Below are 20,412 nucleotides of genomic sequence, written 5' to 3' on the forward strand. Positions count from 1 at the left end.
ATAGACTTTTGTCATTAATTAGAAACCAGAGACTGTGGTAATAGCTGTTCACGGTGAAAAAAAAGTGCTGCTCAACATTCCAGACACTTTTGATGTAGGTCTTGTGGCTGTGTCCAGTTCTGGCTTTAATGAATTAATGACTCGGTGTGATCGCCTTGTACCAAGCTCACTGTCACGCCCGTGTGACCGGCAGGCTGCTTGTTAGGCGCTGATTGAACTGGAGCTGCTCTGGGAGTCGGGCTTCACCAGTGCACTGAGCAGAGGATTTTAATTGGGAGCAGCTTGCAGCAGTTAACCCCCTCCGGCAGTCTAGAGAGAGGGAGAGAGAGAGAAGGATGGATAAGCAGCTGGGAAAGAGCAAGAGAGGTGCAGAAAGAGAAGAAAAGGGGTTTTTAAAACACAAAATGACAAATGCAACACACAACCAAGTCAGATGATCTACACAAGTGCAGTAAGAGGAGCCTAGGAAGGTCTCCTCATAGACAGGCAGCAAATTATAAGGGTAAGTAACGTATAGGAAGATATATTTTGCTGTTGTTGTCTTTAACTGTTTGATAGCTAGATAGTCTAAAACCAGTATCACATCATGCAACATCTAGACGTTGGGTATGTCAGACTTGCCAGCTTCAGTTGCTGACCTCATTGCCAGACACAGGTGAAAATTTTGGACATGTCAAATTTACCGACTGCATGCTGACCTTCCAGCAGTGCCACCCCTTTTTTTGACACACTAGTAATGGTATGTGTAATGGAGTCGGTGCTGTAACAAGGATGTGGAGAGTTCTGTCACAGTATCTGCCCTTTATCTTCTTTTTTCCACTCTGCTATGGTACGTAAAACATGAGACATCAGAAAGACAAGATTCTGTTCTGTTGGTGAGGTCCGAAACTCCCTCTTTCCTTATTTCTCATTGCTGCATTACATCGTGCATTACATTTTACATCCGGACAAGCATTCATTATTTGTTATCTCTCATATCCTTATGACTAAAGACAAAATCAAACCATTTTAGCGACTTGTTGGGCATGTCAGATTATGTGACTGACTTTACAGGAGCAGATCACTCACAAGTGCAAAAGTCATTTAACATGACATGGCCTTAATGGGGCACCTCTGATGCTATCATACAAGCTAATCCAAACCCAAACATATTAAATTAATGTACAAAAAGATTGAAGAATGGAATAACTGAGCATCAAAAAAGTAAACATACAAAAATCTAGCTGCACAGATTTTCAATCTTGTCTGTCATGTGGAGTGTCTTGTCTTGTTCACCTGCCCTCCATCCAGAACTACACCAAAGCAATCATATCCCGAAAATCTCTATCCACAGTACCATTCTGCCAGATAAGCCCTTGCTATAACTTGCCTGATGTCTGTAAGCTCAGCAGATGACTCCATCTTAGGTTCACTGATGTAGACAAATCCGGGGTCATCTCACCATAGCTTCCCATGTAAACCCCATGTTTCTCTGTGAAGCAGAAGTGACAACCCAGCACCTTGTTACAATATACATTTATTGTTCTGTTTTACCTATTAACACTAACACAGTAAAGGTGCTATATAATAGATAGATAGATAGATAGATAGATAGATAGATAGATAGATAGATAGATAGATAGATAGATAGATAGATAGATAGATAGATAGATAGATAGATAGATATGAAAGGCAGTATATATCAGATAGATAGATAGATAGATAGATAGATAGATAGATAGATAGATAGATAGATAGATAGATAGATAGATAGATAGATAGATAGATAGATAGATATGAAAGGCACTATATAACAGATAGATAGATAGATAGATAGATAGATAGATAGATAGATAGATAGATAGATAGATAGATAGATAGATAGATAGATATGAAAGGCAGTATATAACAGATAGATAGATAGATAGATAGATAGATAGATAGATAGATAGATAGATAGATAGATAGATAGATAGATAGATAGATAGATAGATAGATATGAAAGGCACTATATAACAGATAGATAGATAGATAGATAGATAGATAGATAGATAGATAGATAGATAGATAGATAGATAGATAGATAGATAGATAGATAGATAGATATGAAAGGCAGTATATATCAGATAGATAGATAGATAGATAGATAGATAGATAGATAGATAGATAGATAGATAGATAGATAGATAGATAGATAGATAGATAGATATGAAAGGCACTATATAACAGATAGATAGATAGATAGATAGATAGATAGATAGATAGATAGATAGATAGATAGATAGATATGAAAGGCAGTATATAACAGATAGATAGATAGATAGATAGATAGATAGATAGATAGATAGATAGATAGATAGATAGATAGATAGATAGATATGAAAGGCACTATATAACAGATAGATAGATAGATAGATAGATAGATAGATAGATAGATAGATAGATAGATAGATAGATAGATAGATAGATAGATAGATAGATAGATAGATAGATAGATAGATAGATAGATATGAAAGGCACCATATAACAGATAGATAGATAGATAGATAGATAGATAGATAGATAGATAGATAGATAGATAGATAGATAGATAGATAGATAGATAGATAGATAGATATGAAAGGCAGTATATAACAGATAGATAGATAGATAGATAGATAGATAGATAGATAGATAGATAGATAGATAGATAGATAGATAGATAGATAGATAGATAGATAGATAGATAGATAGATAGATCATATTCCTTTTTATTTGTTATTTAACTTCAGTTATTTAGGAATTGTTGATCCTAAATTGGTCCTAGTGTGTGATTTGTGTGTGCTTCGTGTGTGGATGTGTGTGTGTTTGCCCTGTGATGCACTGGCACCGTGTCCAGGGTTTGTTCCCTGCCATGTGCCCTATGCTTGATGGGAAAGGCTCCAGCAGACCTCCACAACCCTGTTCAGGAGAAAGCAGGTTAGAGAATGACGTGATTACAACTATTTTAAATGCACAATCTGTTGTAATGACAAATGCAAAGCATTTTATTACTAGAAATGTTTTGCGATATGCCATCAGTTGGAATGACAGAGACAAAGCAACCAGATGCACACACAGGCCCTTGCACTTTTATTAAGGCAGATAAGCTGATTTCTGTTCGTCCAGGAGTTACTCTCTGTTGAATGTTCTTCAGTGTTCATGTTTGCAGTCCAGTGTGTCTGTTTGGTTGCTATGTCTCTGTTATTACATTTGGTGCAGAATTTGTAAAAGAGGTGCTAATGTTTGTGAGGTGCCATCTGTTGGAAAACAGAGACATAGCACCTGGATGGACACACAGACAGACACTTACTGTATCCTTTTGTTAAGGTGGATAGGAGATTTTTTAAGTTTTTTTGTTTCTCTTCTTTCATGGAATTAGTATACAACAAATATCAGCCGGTTCAAATCCCATAAATGCCAGAAGTGGTTCTAGTCCGTTGGGCCCTTGAGCAAGGCCCTTAACCTGCAATTGCTTCATCCTGGGTGTGATGTTAATCTGCATCCAGCCCTGCAAGCAGGTCCTCCAACTCACAGGATTGGCACTCCAACAAAAGAAAAAAATTTTTTTCCAGTTTGCTACTAAGGTGTCATCTGTTTCACAGCTGCACTCGGGTCCCAGTCCAAGTGGTTCATTGTGTGGTGGGTGCAGCACCGCGCTGTATCAGCATATGCTCCCAAATATCAGTCAATATAATTAACAATTATTGCATACAGAATGTCCCTCCATCTGTGCTCTGTAATTCCCTTTTAGAAATGACGGGGATACTGAGATGAGTACAGCAGTAATTTACAAGACATGGAGAACATGCTGGGTACACATAGTAGGCCCATATTCAAATTAGCAATAACTCTCCTATTCCACCAGGATTAGGAATTACTAAATAATTCTTGTTCTGATTATATATTGAATTATTATGCCTTATTTACATGTATATATTTAACTAATGCTCTTATCCAACATTGCTTGCAAAACATAAGTGTGCTGAATTGTTTTTTTTACAAAGCTTAGAGGTAACAAATAAATAGTAAAAGATTACACTAAAATCCTTTAAATTCCATCTCATGCATATTAGCAGCACATGGGAGGGTCAAACCATCAATGTCTCCGTCCACCCCCTCCCCCCCCCCCCCCCCCCCCCCCCCCCCCGCCTCCATCTCACACACACTCACATTCTACACCTGCAGCCCGTAGTCAGCAAGGAGCTCTGAGTGGAAGAGACAGTCAAACAGCGCCCAGCAATCAGCTGATGGAGAGAGAGAGGGAGAGAAGGATCTAAGGGACAGGACAGTCATTTAAATTCCTGCTGGGCAATTTCATAAAAGCGCTTCATTTTTTTAATTAACAAAATGGGCCTGCATTGAGTCAAGAACTTCAGCAAGAAGAAATAAACAATCTGATTATCTGAATTTCCCTCTGATTGATTTCTTTTACAAAACTCTTCGTCTTCAAAAAAGTGCAAGTGCTGGTTGTTGCTGAAGAAGAACGGAAAAGGATTTACTTTCAAAGCTGAATGAATTGAAAACATTTTCAACAAGATTCATGGATTGATAGATACAGCAGTTACCTCCATTTCTTTTTTATCGACACGAAGCCAGCAGGCTTTGGGGTAAAACACAAGGCACTTACTTTAGTTTGTCTGACCTTCCGCTCAGATAGAAGGCCGACTGCAAGGAAGCGTCTAAGGTGGGGGAAGCATCTGCTGCTCCCAAGATTGATTTATTGATGAACAGAATTGGCTGAAGAGAAGTGACCTCAGAATACAAAGGAGAAAAGTTGAAGGAGAGAAGAAAAGTGAGGACGGGGGAGAAAGTGGCGCATGACTCTTTTCTAATTTCCAGGAGACGCCACTTTTTGTTGCAGTTTTGGAGGCTGTGTAAGACAGAAAGAAACAAAGAAAGGAAGGACATCTCACAGCACTGAATTAACTGAAATTGGATGGCTCACCACTCGCTTGTAAAGTTGTGGTCTTGGTGACTTGCCTGATGGATGGGCTCCCTGTGGTTTATGAGCTAAACTGATCGTCTAGATGGCACAGAAGCACACTATTTACTATGTCACTGTGGTGCGGGTATCAGTGGATTTGTCAGTTAAATCATCTGCCCTTTGACTCTCCAGCTACTCTTTGTTCTGTGCTGTGATTCTTTTGCTTTTCTGTCTGTCCTGTTCTATTCTCAAGTTTTATCTTTTTGCAACAAGTGAGATTCATTAAGCTGCTTACCTATTTACTTCTTAGCTACGTAAGGAGCAATCTCAGCACTGTAAGTCTAAGCGAGAGAGAGCGAGACGGAGAGAGAGAGAGAGGGAGGGAGCTAGCGAAAGAGAGAGAGTGAGAGAGGGAGAGAGAGAGAGGACAAGAGACAAGACATTCCAGAAACTGAATTTTTATGGTCAGAAATCAAGTGAAAGCCAGAAGGGAAAGAGGGGATCTTTCTGGATTTCTTGCTCACTGCTGAAAAATATAAAAATGAAAAAGAATGGAATATAATTTAAACTGAAATAACAAGAGTGGCCAATTAATACAAAAAAACTATACCTGCAATATAACTGATGCTTCATGGTGAAGATTTAAAAAAGGAGAAAAGGCGGCTAGGAAAGGAGAGATCTGCCTTTCTTGATTACCCTGGAGACTTGAGATGTGAGAAAGGAGAAGCTCCCTGCATTTTCAAAGTCAAGGTTTAAAAAAAAAGGATTGGGACAAAATCTTTGAAGAAATAAACATTTGTCCAAGAAGACGTGAGAGGTTACCAAGGTGGGGAAAATTTTAACATGAAGCAAATGTATTTATTTTGACTTCAGAAACTTAAAAATGAAAAGAATTTAATGAGATGGTTAAAACTGTCCTGTGCTAAACAAGTGAAGGAACATTTTTGATTACGTTCTGTACTGTCAATATAAAAAGAGCGGAGGAACGAGGGAGTTGTCAGAAGTGAACTTTTCCTCCATTCTTTTTCCCAGCGGCTGTGAAGTTGTTTGTAGTAAAGCAGCTGGTGCACCAGTCAGAACGAAAGGAATCCCGGCTTCTGTTTCAACAGGTTCTTCTTCTGGGTTTTCTCCGGTCAAAGACACACCCATCTGCTTCAGCTGGCTTTTCTTACCGAGAGACCCTTCCGCTTCTTCATTCCTCTCCTGAGTCCGTTTGACTCCCATTTCTTCCCCCAACGGCGCAGTACACAGCCACCACCATTACGTCCAAAAACACAGACGACTTCCTCACGCTGGCCTCGTCTAGGCTCAGCAGGAGAAAGCGGGTAATCGGTGCAGCCATTGGTGTCGCCATGATTCTCATCTTACTAATTGCCATCCCACTGCTGGTGCACAGCTCAAAGGCTACCTCTGGCACACACTATGAAATGCTGGGCAGCTGCCGCATGGTCTGTGACCCTTACACCACACATGGATCTGCAGAAGCCAGTCAGGAGCTGGCAGCCGTTTCCCCACCACCTTTCTTGACAGAGACCGGCAAGGAGCACTCACGCAAGGGAAAGACTGGGTTTAGAGGTCCTCCCGGTCCACCTGGACCCCGTGGACCTCCTGGGGAACCTGGAAAGCCTGGACCACCAGGTCCCCCAGGACCAGGACCTGGAGGATATGTTCCATCTTTCTACAGCCCTAGAATTGCATTTTATGCAGGACTCCGTAAACCCCATGAAGGCAGTGAAGTGCTCAAGTTTGACGATGTGGTCACCAATGTGGGAAACTATTATGAGCCCACAACTGGAAAATTCACATGTCCTTTGCCTGGCATCTATTACTTCACCTATCATGTTCTGATGAGAGGGGGCGATGGCACCAGCATGTGGGCTGATCTGAAGAAAAATGGTCAGGTGAGGGTTGTCGGAACTGGTGGGTGCAAGAAATTGGTGTGATTGCATTTGAGTGTAGGTGTGCATGCCGGTGAGTCTGCTTGTGAGTTCTTGGTGGTATTACTTAACATGTAACACGTGTGTGTTTCAGAGATGTGTCATTGGATCACACTTGGGCATATGTGTGTGCATACATAAGTGTAAAAGCTCCTTAGCGCTTAATTCAGTCAAAATCAGTAAACAGCATAACTGACACTTGTTGGAAGGCCTCAGAGGTTGGATATGACATTCGGAGGCTAAACAAAATCTCGAAATGTGCCTCTTTTTAATTTCTTGGATATTTGCTTTCAACCGGCTGCCTGTCAAATGTTTTTACAGATTTTTCTTGATATTTTGAGATTATTGATTGCACCACTAAATTCTAAATGAATTGTACAAAATGAATCTCTGATGGCAGACACTGGTGTAAATTAGAAAGTGTGAATTATTAAGTGCCATTCACTCCTGTGTCTGCTCATCACAACTGATGATACTTTTCTTTGTATAGATATAATGACAATCAATTGTGCTGAATGGAATTGGAACAGGGTGGCATAATGTTAAGCTCTATCACCTCATGGATTCTGCACTCTGTGCTTGAATCCTGCACTTGGATGTCGACTGTGTGCTGTTTGCACGTTCGCCCCATTTATGTGTAAGGTTTTCCTCCAGATATGCATATCAAGTTATTTAGCATTTCTAAATTGGCCCATATGGGTGTGTCCATGAGTGGGTTCTGTGATGGAAGGACATCCTGTTCAGGGTCCATTCCTGGCTTGTGCTAAATTCTCCCTCCCGTGACACTGATTTAAGCTGGTTTGATAATATTAACGTTAGGAATTGATTTTTACCTGGCTGAAATCGACCATCATAAAAAGATTTCTTGTTCTTAAAGACAATACAAATGGAAACTGAAATGTAAACTTACTCTGCCGGATCTTACTAAGATCAGAAGGAGGATTATTTATGTGAGAGGTTCAACCACAAGCACAAAGGGATGGCTAAAAATCAGATTCCCTGTAAAACAGCAGGTAAGAGATTAAGAGACTTTAGATTGCCGTCCAATTAAACGTAAATAAGAGTCTTCAAAGCACATGTGGAATATTATCATGTTACTTAGTGAAGGCGGGTGACCATCTTTACTGACCACAAAAAAACATTTTCAGTTCAGTCAATCATTTAACGCTTTGGTTGTATTTAAGTTCATTCATCTGTTTGCTGGTTTACTGGTGATTTTTTGGGTTCCCAGAGTTTGGATGTTTATCCCTCAAAAAGGGAGCAGATTTTTTTTTACATCTAGATGCCTTTCCTGCCGCCTTTAGTCACCTTTAATGACAAGTGACTTATTTTCTGAGCCCAGGTAGAGCGGTAGCCTCTATTACACGAAACCACCAAAGTGGTATTTCGAATGTGCAAAAAGGAATAAAAGTGAGCATTGGAGCAGGACACAGAGGGCACACAGGCAGGGCAAAGGTGAGGATGACTTATCTCAAACAATTGCTTTAACTTATACAGCAAGATTGTGGAAAAGTAACATGACTGGCTTCGGAAAAATGATTTTTTCTCAGAGGTTTGAGGCTTATGCAGGTCAAGCAACAAAATGGGTATGTGAGTCTTGCTGTAAAATGGACAGAGTAATGGAAGAGCCAGCAGATGGATTATAATGTTAGTGATGTCCAGCTCAGCGTCATGGGGCAGGTGCCTATTCTGGTGCTCAGAGTCCAACTCTAAATGGGTTCTGACCTTACCTTTTCTTTTTTTGTACTTATTATGTGTGTGTTTTTTCTAATATTATTGCCGTTCCTGAATTGGTTTTCATAGCTACATTGCTACATGAAAATGTGCTATATAAAGAAATGTAGTTGTTGTTGGGGGCAGCACGGTGGCGCAGTGGGTAGCGCTGCTGCCTCTCAGTTGGGAGACCTGGGGACCTGGGTTCGATTCCCGGGTCCTCCCTGCGTGGAGTTTGCATGTTCTCTCCGTGTCTGCATGGGTTTCCTCCGGGCGCTCCGGTTTCCTCCCACACTCCAAAGACATGCAGGTTAGGTGGATTGGCGATTCTAAATTGGCCCTAGTGTGTGCTTGGTGTGTGGGTGTGTTTGTGTGTGTCCTGCGGTGGGTTGGCACCCTGCCTGGGATTGGTTCCCTACCGTGTTGGCTGGGATTGGCTCCAGCAGACCCCCGTGAACCTGTTTGGATTCAGCGGGTTGGAAAATGGATGGATGGATAGTTGTTGTTGGTCCACCATTCACTCACACACAACCATACCCACACTGGGACAATTAACATAAGGCAAACAATTTTGGAAAAATGCAACAGTTTCAAACCTACTTAATTCTATTTAGGGCTTTGGGGAATGACACCCAATATCAGCAGCCTTCAACAGTAGGCAAGAGCCATTTCTGAATAGGGTACAATGATACACACACCCAAACTTGCACAGGACCAATGGGGAGTCACCAGTATACGTAACCTGCACATCTATGGGGATGTGGGAGGAAGATTGGAGTAACCCGCACAGACACAGAGAAAGCAAACAAACACAGAAGAACAGAACCCAAGTCTTATGAGCTGAGAGGCAGCTCACTAACAATTATGCCACTGTGTTGCTCATGATGTTTGTTACCTATCAAGGATCATGTAGTCTAAGGTTGTTGGCAGTTATTATATTCACTGAGGACTGTAGCAGCGGACCAGTATCAACCCTTGTTTGGGAAGATGCTTTGAAGACTGGTTTTGGAGAAGCACTACCTTACCTCACCACCGCAAGACTGCCGATCTCCTCAGTAATCCTCAGATGTGGGGGTCATTCCTTGCAGTAACTTTATGACCAGCGATAGCATTTCTAGGTTTCCCAAATCAAGCACATGGAACCTGAATTCTGACATGATGACCACAGACATGCGTTCTTGCCAGGAAAGTGAAATATTATTTTTAGTCTTTGGAAGGATGAAGAAAATACATTTCATTAACAATACAAGTAAGACAGAGTGACACTTTGGGGTAGGGCACATTCTAGAAACTGACAAAGCCAATTTCACTTAATCTGTGGTTTATGTACAGTACAAAGTCGGGCTATGCCAGCAGAGGTGACCACTTTTTGAGAGGGCACATCAAATCAGTGTGGGCAGTAATAAGAGATATTAGCATCCTTAAGAATGAATTACATGTGATTTTAGCTTTTATTAGGTAGCTCCACTTCTATTTTTATATTCACACATTCTAGTAATTCACTTTTCATTTCCCGTAAGCACTTGCTCATAAGTTATACTTAGTAGATCTTCTTTCTCTCCCATGTGCTGCATTTCTAACTGATGCTGCATTAAATCAGTGAACAAATGGGTTCAAATGTCCATTCACTGTCTGAATCCGTCCATCCATGCATAACACTTAATAATGATCATGTTCGTTGGGGCTTGGCTCCTATCCCATCAGCATCAGGTGTAAAGCAAGAACCAACCAAGCACAGTGGGGCTAGACCATCACATGACACATACTCCCCCAGTCGTGCGAGGATTACTTAATTACAGTAACTTCATAAACACTCATTTTATGTGGGACAAAACCTAATGTGCTTCAGGTTTGCAGGGAGTATACAGTGACAGTACTGAAAGTGAAGCAGGGGCCAGTCATGGACACCATTTGACATTAACATGTTAATCTTTGGGATGCGGGACTTAAAACGTAAGCAAACTCCACAAAGACAGAGTGTTGGGGCAGGAACCTAGTCTTCTGAGATTTTAAAACAGCAATGGGAAACACTATTATAAAATCAGAGAAAAAAAATGGCCCTGATTAAGAGTAAACTAAGATTTATGAGCAGGAGAGTGGCACATGTGGCTGGTGTTCATGAGCAAACGTTTTTGTGGCTGCTCTGTTCCTAAAGCTCTGAATGCCTGCCAAGTCAATCTGGGCTTCACCTAGAGCCGGCCTACTGTATTATTAAAAGGAATTAAATAAAAGTTAATTGAAGTGAATTAAATATGCTGAATTAAACCGATTAGAATAAATTGAAGTAAATTAAATAGAACTCATTTTCAAGTAAGAGGAGCACAGTCATCGTATACAGATTTCTTTATGTGCCAGCACAAAACAAGAAGAACACAACACATGCAGCAGAAAAGGGTCATGAATTAAGGATGAAACTGTGAAGTGGACCGTCACCCACTTGAGAGGACAAAGAGCCCTGACAACTTTGCCAATCTCCGGCTTCTATCCATGAGAACACGACAAACACCAACAGCTCGCTCGTACTCTCACATGTGGATGACTGGTGACCTTTACGTTGCAAATATTTTCCATGTAACACTAGAGGCCCTGTCTCCTCTGATATGAGCAGATATTCTAAATGGCACAGATACCGTTGTGCTGATTACGACAAAAATGAGGATATTATTTTCCATATTTCATAGAGCATTTTTGTAATATGCTCTACCATAAGAAAAGAAGAGAAACTGAAAAAAGACAGTGTTCACAAGTTGGGGGTAATAGCAGACCAGGGTAGTATGGTGAACCAGCCACAAAACATGATCCAAAGGCCTCGTGATGGAGGCAAACATTACATTCTGTTTTATAGGGATATGAAATGTACCATATATCATAGATAGATAGATAGATAGATAGATAGATAGATAGATAGATAGATAGATAGATAGATAGATAGATAGATAGATAGATAGATAGATAGATAGATAGATATGAAAGGCACTATATAACAGATAGATAGATAGATAGATAGATAGATAGATAGATAGATAGATAGATAGATAGATAGATAGATAGATAGATAGATAGATATGAAAGGCACTATATAAGACAGACAGATAGATAGATAGATAGATAGATAGATAGATAGATAGATAGATAGATAGATAGATAGATAGATAGATAGATAGATATGAAAGGCACTATATAACAGATAGATAGATAGATAGATAGATAGATAGATAGATAGATAGATAGATAGATAGATAGATAGATAGATAGATAGATAGATAGATAGATATGAAAGGCACTATATAAGACAGATAGATAGATAGATAGATAGATAGATAGATAGATAGATAGATAGATAGATAGATAGATAGATAGATAGATAGATAGATAGATAGATAGATAGATAGATAATGAAAGGCACTATATAACAGATAGATAGATAGATAGATAGATAGATAGATAGATAGATAGATAGATAGATAGATAGATAGATAGATAGATAGATAGATATGAAAGGCACTATATAACAGATAGATAGATAGATTGATGTAATTGGTGAACTGGCATCCCTTTCCTCAGTTGGAACAAAGATATAATGGATGAATAGATGGAGACTACCTATTAAGAACAGTAGTTCCCCCAGTATGATAGGTGGCAGTGCTCCTTTGGCATGGCTCTGGTTTGGACATTGGCTGGGCTGCATGGGAAGTGTAGTTCTGAAGGGCAGCCCTATTTGGTTGTACTACTAGGGAATGCTGCCTGGAGAGAACTCCCTTGATTTATGATGGTTCTGCTTGGCCTTGAAATGCTTTCTGGGTGCAGTGCTCTGGAGGCACTTCACCTCATTCTGGGGAGGAACACAAAGCTCTCTTGGGAGGAGTGGAACAAAAAAAAACAAACAAAAAAAAAAAACAAAAGGGATTATATGTTTTTGTGTATTAGAGGAAGTCTGTGGATTTTTCCTAGAGATGCATGGTCATTTGAATCTCAGACAGAATCTGTATGGTTGTGAGTGGAGTTTAGGGCTTTGAGATGCCCCTTATAGCTCACAACATATAGATTGGGAGATATGAAAGTTTCTTTATTTTATTAATATATAGATACATAGGTTGATTGATTGAATGAGTATTTCATTGACCAATTTCTATGATCCTTGTCCTGTGACTCATATTGTGCAGCAGGGGCTGAAATTCCAGCTTTCTTCATAACATTCTCTGCAGACTGTGGATTCACAATCAGTAATATGTAGCAAGCCAGCTGCTTCATTCATTCTGAATAGATTCTGAAAATGCTAAATAGCCTGGGTTAAGGATGGTGGGGAGGGGTCCTTGGCAGGAGGGAGGATGATGGGGGTGCTTGAATACTATTTGCAGTTTGGCTTAGCCGGGCAGAGCAACACTGATGAAAAAGCAGGTGCTTCATATTATTCCCAGGTGGTTTTACATGAGCATGCCGTCAGAGGCCCTGGTGCGATTAGTGTAGCATCCTCCTGGGAGATCGTGTTTGATAGCAAACAGTGTGGTATTTTGACTTTTTGATGCCATGGTTACAAAGCTTGCTTACATTTAGGATTTTGAATCTGAGGTCAGAAGACAGTGCCGTTGATGCACTGCCTAGTAGAATCTTTAATAATTAAGCTTTATTACATTTTTGTTTTCTTAGATGAGGTCTTGGCTTTGCTCAGGAAAGTGGAACTCTTTATTCAATATTGTAAAGTTTTATTTTTTTAAGGTAAAATGATGTTTCTTAACCTCAAAAATGTGTTTAATTTTTAATTTCCATTTTCATTGAATGTTTGCACGCATTAGTTTACTGAGTGAATATCCTTACTCTCCTGTCTGGGAAATTTCTTATCTAATTTGTACAATGTAAACAGTTGGTTAAATGCCCTCTATGTGAGGCTCTATTTACAACAAAGGTGATGAGCTTTATGAAGTACTTTAAGATTAATGCAATACAAAACTAAAAACCAGGTATTGGTCACATTTCAAGTATGAAGGTAAGTCAATAATTATCCACACTGTGATGATTTTGTTTGGGGCAGGCTGTATAACTTTCCTTCCAAGCTTGTAGCAATGTGATGTGTCTGTGGTCACAATGGTAAAGTTTCCACCTTGATCAGTCAGTTTGTCTCATTGTTTTCTAGAAATAAACATGACCGCTCCTCTCTTTATTACCACCAAAGAAGAACTGTGAACAGTAATCCACTTTTTATGGGCTGAAGGTGTACCAGGCGCCGTAATCCTCATCAATCAGAATCATGGTATGAACTTGCTCATTGCTGTCGGTGGTGGTGGACAGAGATGGGCATCCTGCTCCTTCTTCATTTGTCCAAATATTTTTGAATTTCTCAATTCAATTTGTAAAACTCTGCTATAATAAAACAGTCTCTCCATAATGTGCAGAAAGCCTTCGATGGATGGTTTCAGACCATCATACAAAGCAAATCACTGCTTGCTGTCTGTCTTCGGTGCAAAGAGAGAACGGAATGGCCAGTTTTACCCCTAGATAACAACAAGAGAAACGAACTGATCAAGGATGAAACTTCTCCACCGTGACTATCGCCACACCATGTTGCCACATGAGCACAGGAAAAGCTGTAGTCAGCTCAAACAAAATTATCACAAAAGTAGAGGTAACGACTGATTTACTCTTGTATTTATAACAATAGTATTTAGTTAGCACTTGCCTGAAGTCACCACAATGTGGTCCAAGGAGTAGCATTCCTGCCACAAAGACCCAGTGTCCTAAACTCTAATTCCATGCCTGGTTGCTTTACATTTTTCCAGTGTTTGTAGAATTTTTTTGGTTTTTATCTCCAGGTATTCTGGTTTAACTCCAACATCACCAAAGATGTGCTGGTTGCATTGACTAATGATTCTTGATTAGCCTGTGTGTGCATGAGTAGAACCTGAGATGGACTGGAGTTTGTTTCTTGTCTTGAGGCCAAAGCTTCTACCTCCATGATCCTGAATGAGATTAAGCAGGGTTGAGAACTTCAAAAGTCTTACTGATGTGTTACAATCTACTGCTTGTTTGCCTAGCTTCATGCTCAATCCATCCATCTCCTAATTGCACTTAATCTAATTTCTAGTTGATGGGAACCAAAGCTTTCCATAGTAGCAATGGTTATAAGGTAGAAACTAACCCAGGACGAGATCTGACATGGGGAGCAGCTCATCCAGTTCAAATAATCATTTAGCTTAACCAACATGTCTTTGCAATGGTTGAGGGAACTGGGACACCCAGACAAAAATCATACATGCACTCGGGGCATGGGACAACATCTGAGTCAATCCAGGCAGCGGCAGCAGCAGCACTAACTGCTGTGCCACCAAGCACACGATATGTAACTGATGTGAAAAGTGCACTTTCCCATACTGTTACTGCAGATACACAATAACAGTTGAAAATTCATATCTAACAAGTTTAGTCACTCAGACAGGTACCCATAAGTAACTACTCTGACATAAAGAAAGTTGTAAGAAAAGAAGATGGACTATTATGGACATTTCTTTATGAACTGTGTAAAATAAATTAAGGTTTGCTTGTTTGCTATTAAAAGAAATTGTGATAGTGCTAACACAGAAGGTGTTATATGGAGCAACTGAATTGAAATAATTATGTGTGAAGGCGCTATATGACTTTAGTGTCATGTTGCTACATTTCTGTTTCCTTGCACTTTCTTTTCCATCCTCTTGCCCACTTCACTTGTTTGCACTTTCTTGCTTCCACTTACATTTTAGTCCCAGAATTTCTCCTTCCATCTCTTTTTCATTCCTCATTTCAGATAAGTCAGTTTTCCGTTTATCATACTCTATTGGCTTGCATTTTTTTTAGCTTGCTCCATTTTCCCCTTGCCTTTCACTTCTTCATTCTTTTCCTGGCTTTAAGCGTCGCTGCTGTCACCAAATCTCCTACTTTTGTTCCAGTTTCTGGAGATCAATCACTTTTCCCAGTTCTCCACTGACAGGGTGCAGGGGTGCTAGCATGTCTCTCTGCCCTGGCTTTCCATTTTCAGCACTTATCAAGTTTATTTGTTTGCTCTTATATCACATCTTCTTTATTTTTTTATATAATGCTGATGGGAACTGATGAAATAAACAAAGCTTACCAGTGCTTTCCATGCTCCTTCAAAAATTCACCTATGGTGTAGAATTCAACTGGTGCAATGACAGATTTTCCCAATTGGGTAGTATAAACATTTCATAAGTTGTTGTAAGGCATTTACTTTCTGTAATCAATCTTTGTTTAATATAGTGCCTTTCATATTAGGGTCTGAGTCTGCAGGTGTTTGCAGTGTAAGAACAGACAAAGCCTGTAAAATGAGCTCTTTTCTTGAAAAGATTTCTCATTTCTCTTTTCCATAGTACACTACAGTAGGGTTTAAAACAGGGGGATTCATATTCATCTCCCATCAGGTGTCATGTCAGTCCCAGTCTGTAATGAAAGGCTCTCCCACTGCTTGCTCCACTAGTCCTCTCATTTCCCTGTTTCAACATGTCAAAATATTTAACAGTGTTTCCTTTCTATGGACTCTCATAAAAACGTGTGTTCAAATTATGAATACTCCAACACGGGGTTCTATGCTAAGTGTCCTGGGGCTCTTTGGTGGCCATTTTAATTCTAAAAATACAGTCAGGTCATGAAGAGCAGATTCAGGACCCCATGATGAGATATCAGATATGATGATGAGGGTCAAGAATATTCAATATTTTTTGGACCCGATTTTAGGCTCGCCTACCCCTGTTCTTAGTGTTGTTTGGTTGTTTAGCTCACTTATGCCAGGAAGCAGTCTTGATCAGGATCTCGCATCATATATATCTGTATCTGCCTATTGAAAACTGGCTTCAGTGTAAGGGGGCTCAGAACTTAAATCCCAGCCGGAGTATTGTCTGAATTCACTCTGTGTTCACATAGGTATTCCAGATTCCTCCCACGTCCAAAGACTAAGAAAACTGGTAACTATATATTAGGAACATGGTCTTACAATGGACAAACACTCTGTTTAGTGCTCACTCCAGCCTTGTTAGCCAATGATGGCAGGATAGTCTTCATCTCTCCACTGGCCTCTGCTAATGTAAGTGGGTTTGGAAGATGTGGCGACTTGTTAATTATTATGTAATGACATTGGTGTGTCAAAAGGAGAACCAACCAAGATACTGAAGATCTCATATCATGAGTTTAGAACATCCTTGAATTCATAGATGCTTCTCAAAATGAAACCCCAAACTAGTTAAGCTCTTCATTCATGCATTCCATAATCTATATATATAAGGGTGAGTCAAATGAAAACCTTAAAATTGTGATAGAAATTCTAAACACCATACCATTGTCAAGTAAGTTAGCAAGATCATTTGGAGTGTCTGGCAAGTGGACGTACAGTGCAGACAAGCTACTTGACGTCAGTGTAGCAGAATGAAGATGGCAGCCCCTCTGGAAATGTGCACCAAAGACCAGCAACATTGTGTCATCTGCTTTTTGAGTAGTGAAGGAGAGAAACATTTCAAATTTCATCTATGAATGAAGGTCAATAACGGAGATGCATGTCAGCCACTCCAGCAAATGTACGAGTTGAGTAATTCTGAAATGGCATGACAAACTCTCCTCAACTGGGTTAAACACACTAAATAGTGATACCAGAGTCGAATGCAGAAGTTGAACACATCATGTCAGAAAATCGTCAAGTGACAGTAAACGAAATAGCCAAAACCTCTGGACATTAGGCATGGTTCAGCACTCCACATCATCCACGATGTGCTCCACTTCCGCAAAGTGTCTCCAATGTGGGCACCACAGTAGATACCTCCAGAGTTGAAACAACTTTGTCCCTAGTGATTACGGCATCTTTGGACCACTCAAAAAGGCGATGGGCAGAGTGCGTTTCAAATCAGATGAAGAGGTACAGCAGGTGGGACACAAGTGGCTGTGTATGCAACCAAAAGACATTTTTTTCTGGAGGACTCTATGGACTTTATTAGTGCTGGAATGCCATGGAGATTAAATATAAAAATTATACTGTTGACACCTTTGCTGCAATAAACTATCAAAAATATTTAAGGTTTTCATCTGACTCACCCTTGTAAATAAAATTCTAAGGTCTGTTCGTCTGTCACATGAATACTCAAAAATGAATTGGACTCACACCTTGATCTTGGTCTTAATCAAAAGCTTATGACCTAATATGTTCTAGAAACTGAAAAAAAATTAAGGTGTTGGGCACTTTGCTGGTGGGCGGTAAAGTTTATTGTAATTGAAGCACATTCTCCGCCAGCCCATCTATTGATAATCCCCTAGGACATGGGACATACGTGTTCAGAATTCATAATCAAGTATAAATTGTTACATTTGTAGACAACGAGTAGAGAGATTACTGTTGTTTATATCTAGCTTTATGCAGCATTTTGTTTGTACTGCTTCCCCAGTACATATAGGTAAGCACTGGTTACACTGAGCTAAATAAAGTAAATTATCTTAATTCTTACTTAATCAAGTAAATGGAGGTTTCAGTTCCCCATCAGATAGCCTCATTCAGACATGACCAACCTCATGAATAATGTTATAATTTCAAAATTAGGCTTACTGTGTTTATTATGTGGAGAGCCTGCCATTTAGTTTATTAAATTAGTGCAAAATTAGTTTATTGCACACTCGACAAGCTAAGAGTAGGAGTGCCACAATTTTCATTTATGTATTCTCCAACCGTGTTTACTCCAATACAGGGTCAAGGACTCTTGAATTGAAATAGGCTAAATATTACAATTCAGCCTGCGCTATGGTGGCCTCATGTCCCTGGTGTCTTCCAGCTCTAAACAAAATAAGCTACAGACGTAAGTGAGTGACAGCACTCCTTTATTACATGAAGATAGAGCTCAAAAGTAATGGTGTGAAGTCTGCTACAAAAGGGTCCATAGCGATAGCTTACAATAAAACGAAGAAGACACATAAATCAGTTTCTTGTTGCTGGTTTAATCCTTGCCTTTGATTCACATGTGACCCTGAGCAAATACTTTAACTGCAAAATGTGAGTGCAAACAATTAGCTGTAAAAAGTACATTGGGAAATCATTTTATTTTTACAAGGTTCTTGGCTTGATTTTACAAGTTCTTGTATATTGAGCACTGTCAATAAGTGTATTGTGAATGCATCATGAACAAAATTACACACACAATGAAACAAAAAATACAACTTACAAATAGATTATTTTATATAGTGCCTTTTGTTCTGATGAAGTGGCGCAGTGGGTAGCGCTGCTGCCTTGCAGTTAGGAGACCTGGGTTCGCTTCCTGCGTGGAGTTTACATGCATGGAGTTTGCATGTTCTCCCCGTGTCTGCGTGGGTTTCCTCCGGGTGCTCTGGTTTCCTCCCGCAGTCCAAAGACATGCAGGTTAGGTGCATTGGCGATCCTAAATTGTCCCTGTGCTTGGTGTGTGGGTGTGTGTGTGCCCTGCGGTGGGCTGGCGCCCCGCCCGAGGTTTGTTTCCTGCCTTGTGCCCTGTGTTGGCTGGGATTGGCTCCAGCAGACCCCCGTGACTCTTTAGATAGGATATAGCGGGTTGGATAATGGATGGATGGATGTTCTGATGAATTCAGTTAGAGCAATATTAGAACATGTTACTGATTGCGTCAGCCAGAATCTAGTCTGCAGACCACTTTAGTGACCCTAATCGCACTGTTAACTGCCTTATGTGAAATGTAGATTATCATCAAAGCTAATTAAGGGCTGAGTGCACTCAAGTAGCCATCACTGGCCTTTAAACAGTAGTCAAGTATAAAAGGCAACAGCTGAAAACATGCAAAGGAGCTGTTAACAGGAGACCACCACAGCATTATTTCAGACTTGGCCATGTTCAGGTTGGTCAATAGGCAACTCTAATTTGTCCCACTTTGAATGACTGAATGTGAGAGTGTGGTGGACTGACAGCCTGTCCAGTATTTATTTTCACCTTCTCTCTGTTGTCAGCATAGCCTGCTGCCCTCCTTTGATCACTGGAGTAAGCAAGTTAGGTGTGGATAATTTACACTGTAAAGCAGATTATAAAATTAATTCAGTTCAGTTTTTCAATTATTGTAAATCCAGACAAATATATACACTCACTGGCCACTTTATTAGGTGCACCTTGCTAGTATCGGGTTGGACCCCCTTTTATCTTCAGAACTACCATAATTCTTCATGGCTTTGATTCAACAAGGTACTGGAAACATTCCTCAGGGATTTTGGTCCATATTGACATGATAGCATCATGCAGTTGCTCCAGATTTTCTGGCTGCACCTTTATGATGCAAATAATACTTTCCACCACATCCCAAAGGTCCTTTATTGGATTCAGATGTGGTTACTGTGTGGCCATTTGAGTACAGTGAACTCATTATCATGTTCAAGAAACCAGTTTGAGATGATTTGAGTTCTGTGAAATGGTGCGTTATCTTGCTGGAAGTAGATCAGAATCAGAAGATGGGTACAGAAGGATGGACATGGTCAGCAACAATACTCATGTAGACTGTGGCATTTAAACAATGCTCAGTTGGTACTAAGGGGCCCAAAGTATGCCAAGAAAATATCCCATACACAATTTCACCATCACCACTAGCCTGAACCATTGATGCAAGGAAGGATGGACGCATGCTTTTATGCTGTTGATGCCAAATTCTGACCGTAACATCCAAATGTTACAGCAGAAATCGAGATTCATCAGACCAGGCAATGTTTTTCCAATCTTCTACTGTCCAATTTTGGTGAGCACTTGCAAAATGTAGCTTCAGTTGCCGGTTCTTAGCTGACAGGAGTGGCACCCGGTGTGGTCTCCTGCTGCTGTAGCCCGTCTGCTTCAAGGTTTGACGTGTTGTGTGTTA

The 20,412-nt window shown here is 40.1% G+C and overlaps 1 protein-coding gene across 1 annotated transcript in view; it reads left to right on the forward strand.

The window, feature by feature from the left end:
* Nucleotides 1-5,343: 5,343 nt before the first annotated feature.
* The window catches only part of c1ql4a (complement component 1, q subcomponent-like 4), a 123,487-nt gene continuing 108,418 nt past the window's right edge, over nt 5,344-20,412 (forward strand). Inside the window, exon 1 of the mRNA XM_028796200.2 lies at nt 5,344-6,825. Coding sequence (XP_028652033.1) covers nt 6,277-6,825 — 549 coding nt within the window. The 5' untranslated portion in view covers nt 5,344-6,276. The remainder of the gene's footprint in view (nt 6,826-20,412) is intronic.

The sequence above is a fragment of the Erpetoichthys calabaricus genome, chromosome 3, assembly GCF_900747795.2.
Source record: "Erpetoichthys calabaricus chromosome 3, fErpCal1.3, whole genome shotgun sequence".
NCBI lineage: Eukaryota > Metazoa > Chordata > Cladistia > Polypteriformes > Polypteridae > Erpetoichthys > Erpetoichthys calabaricus.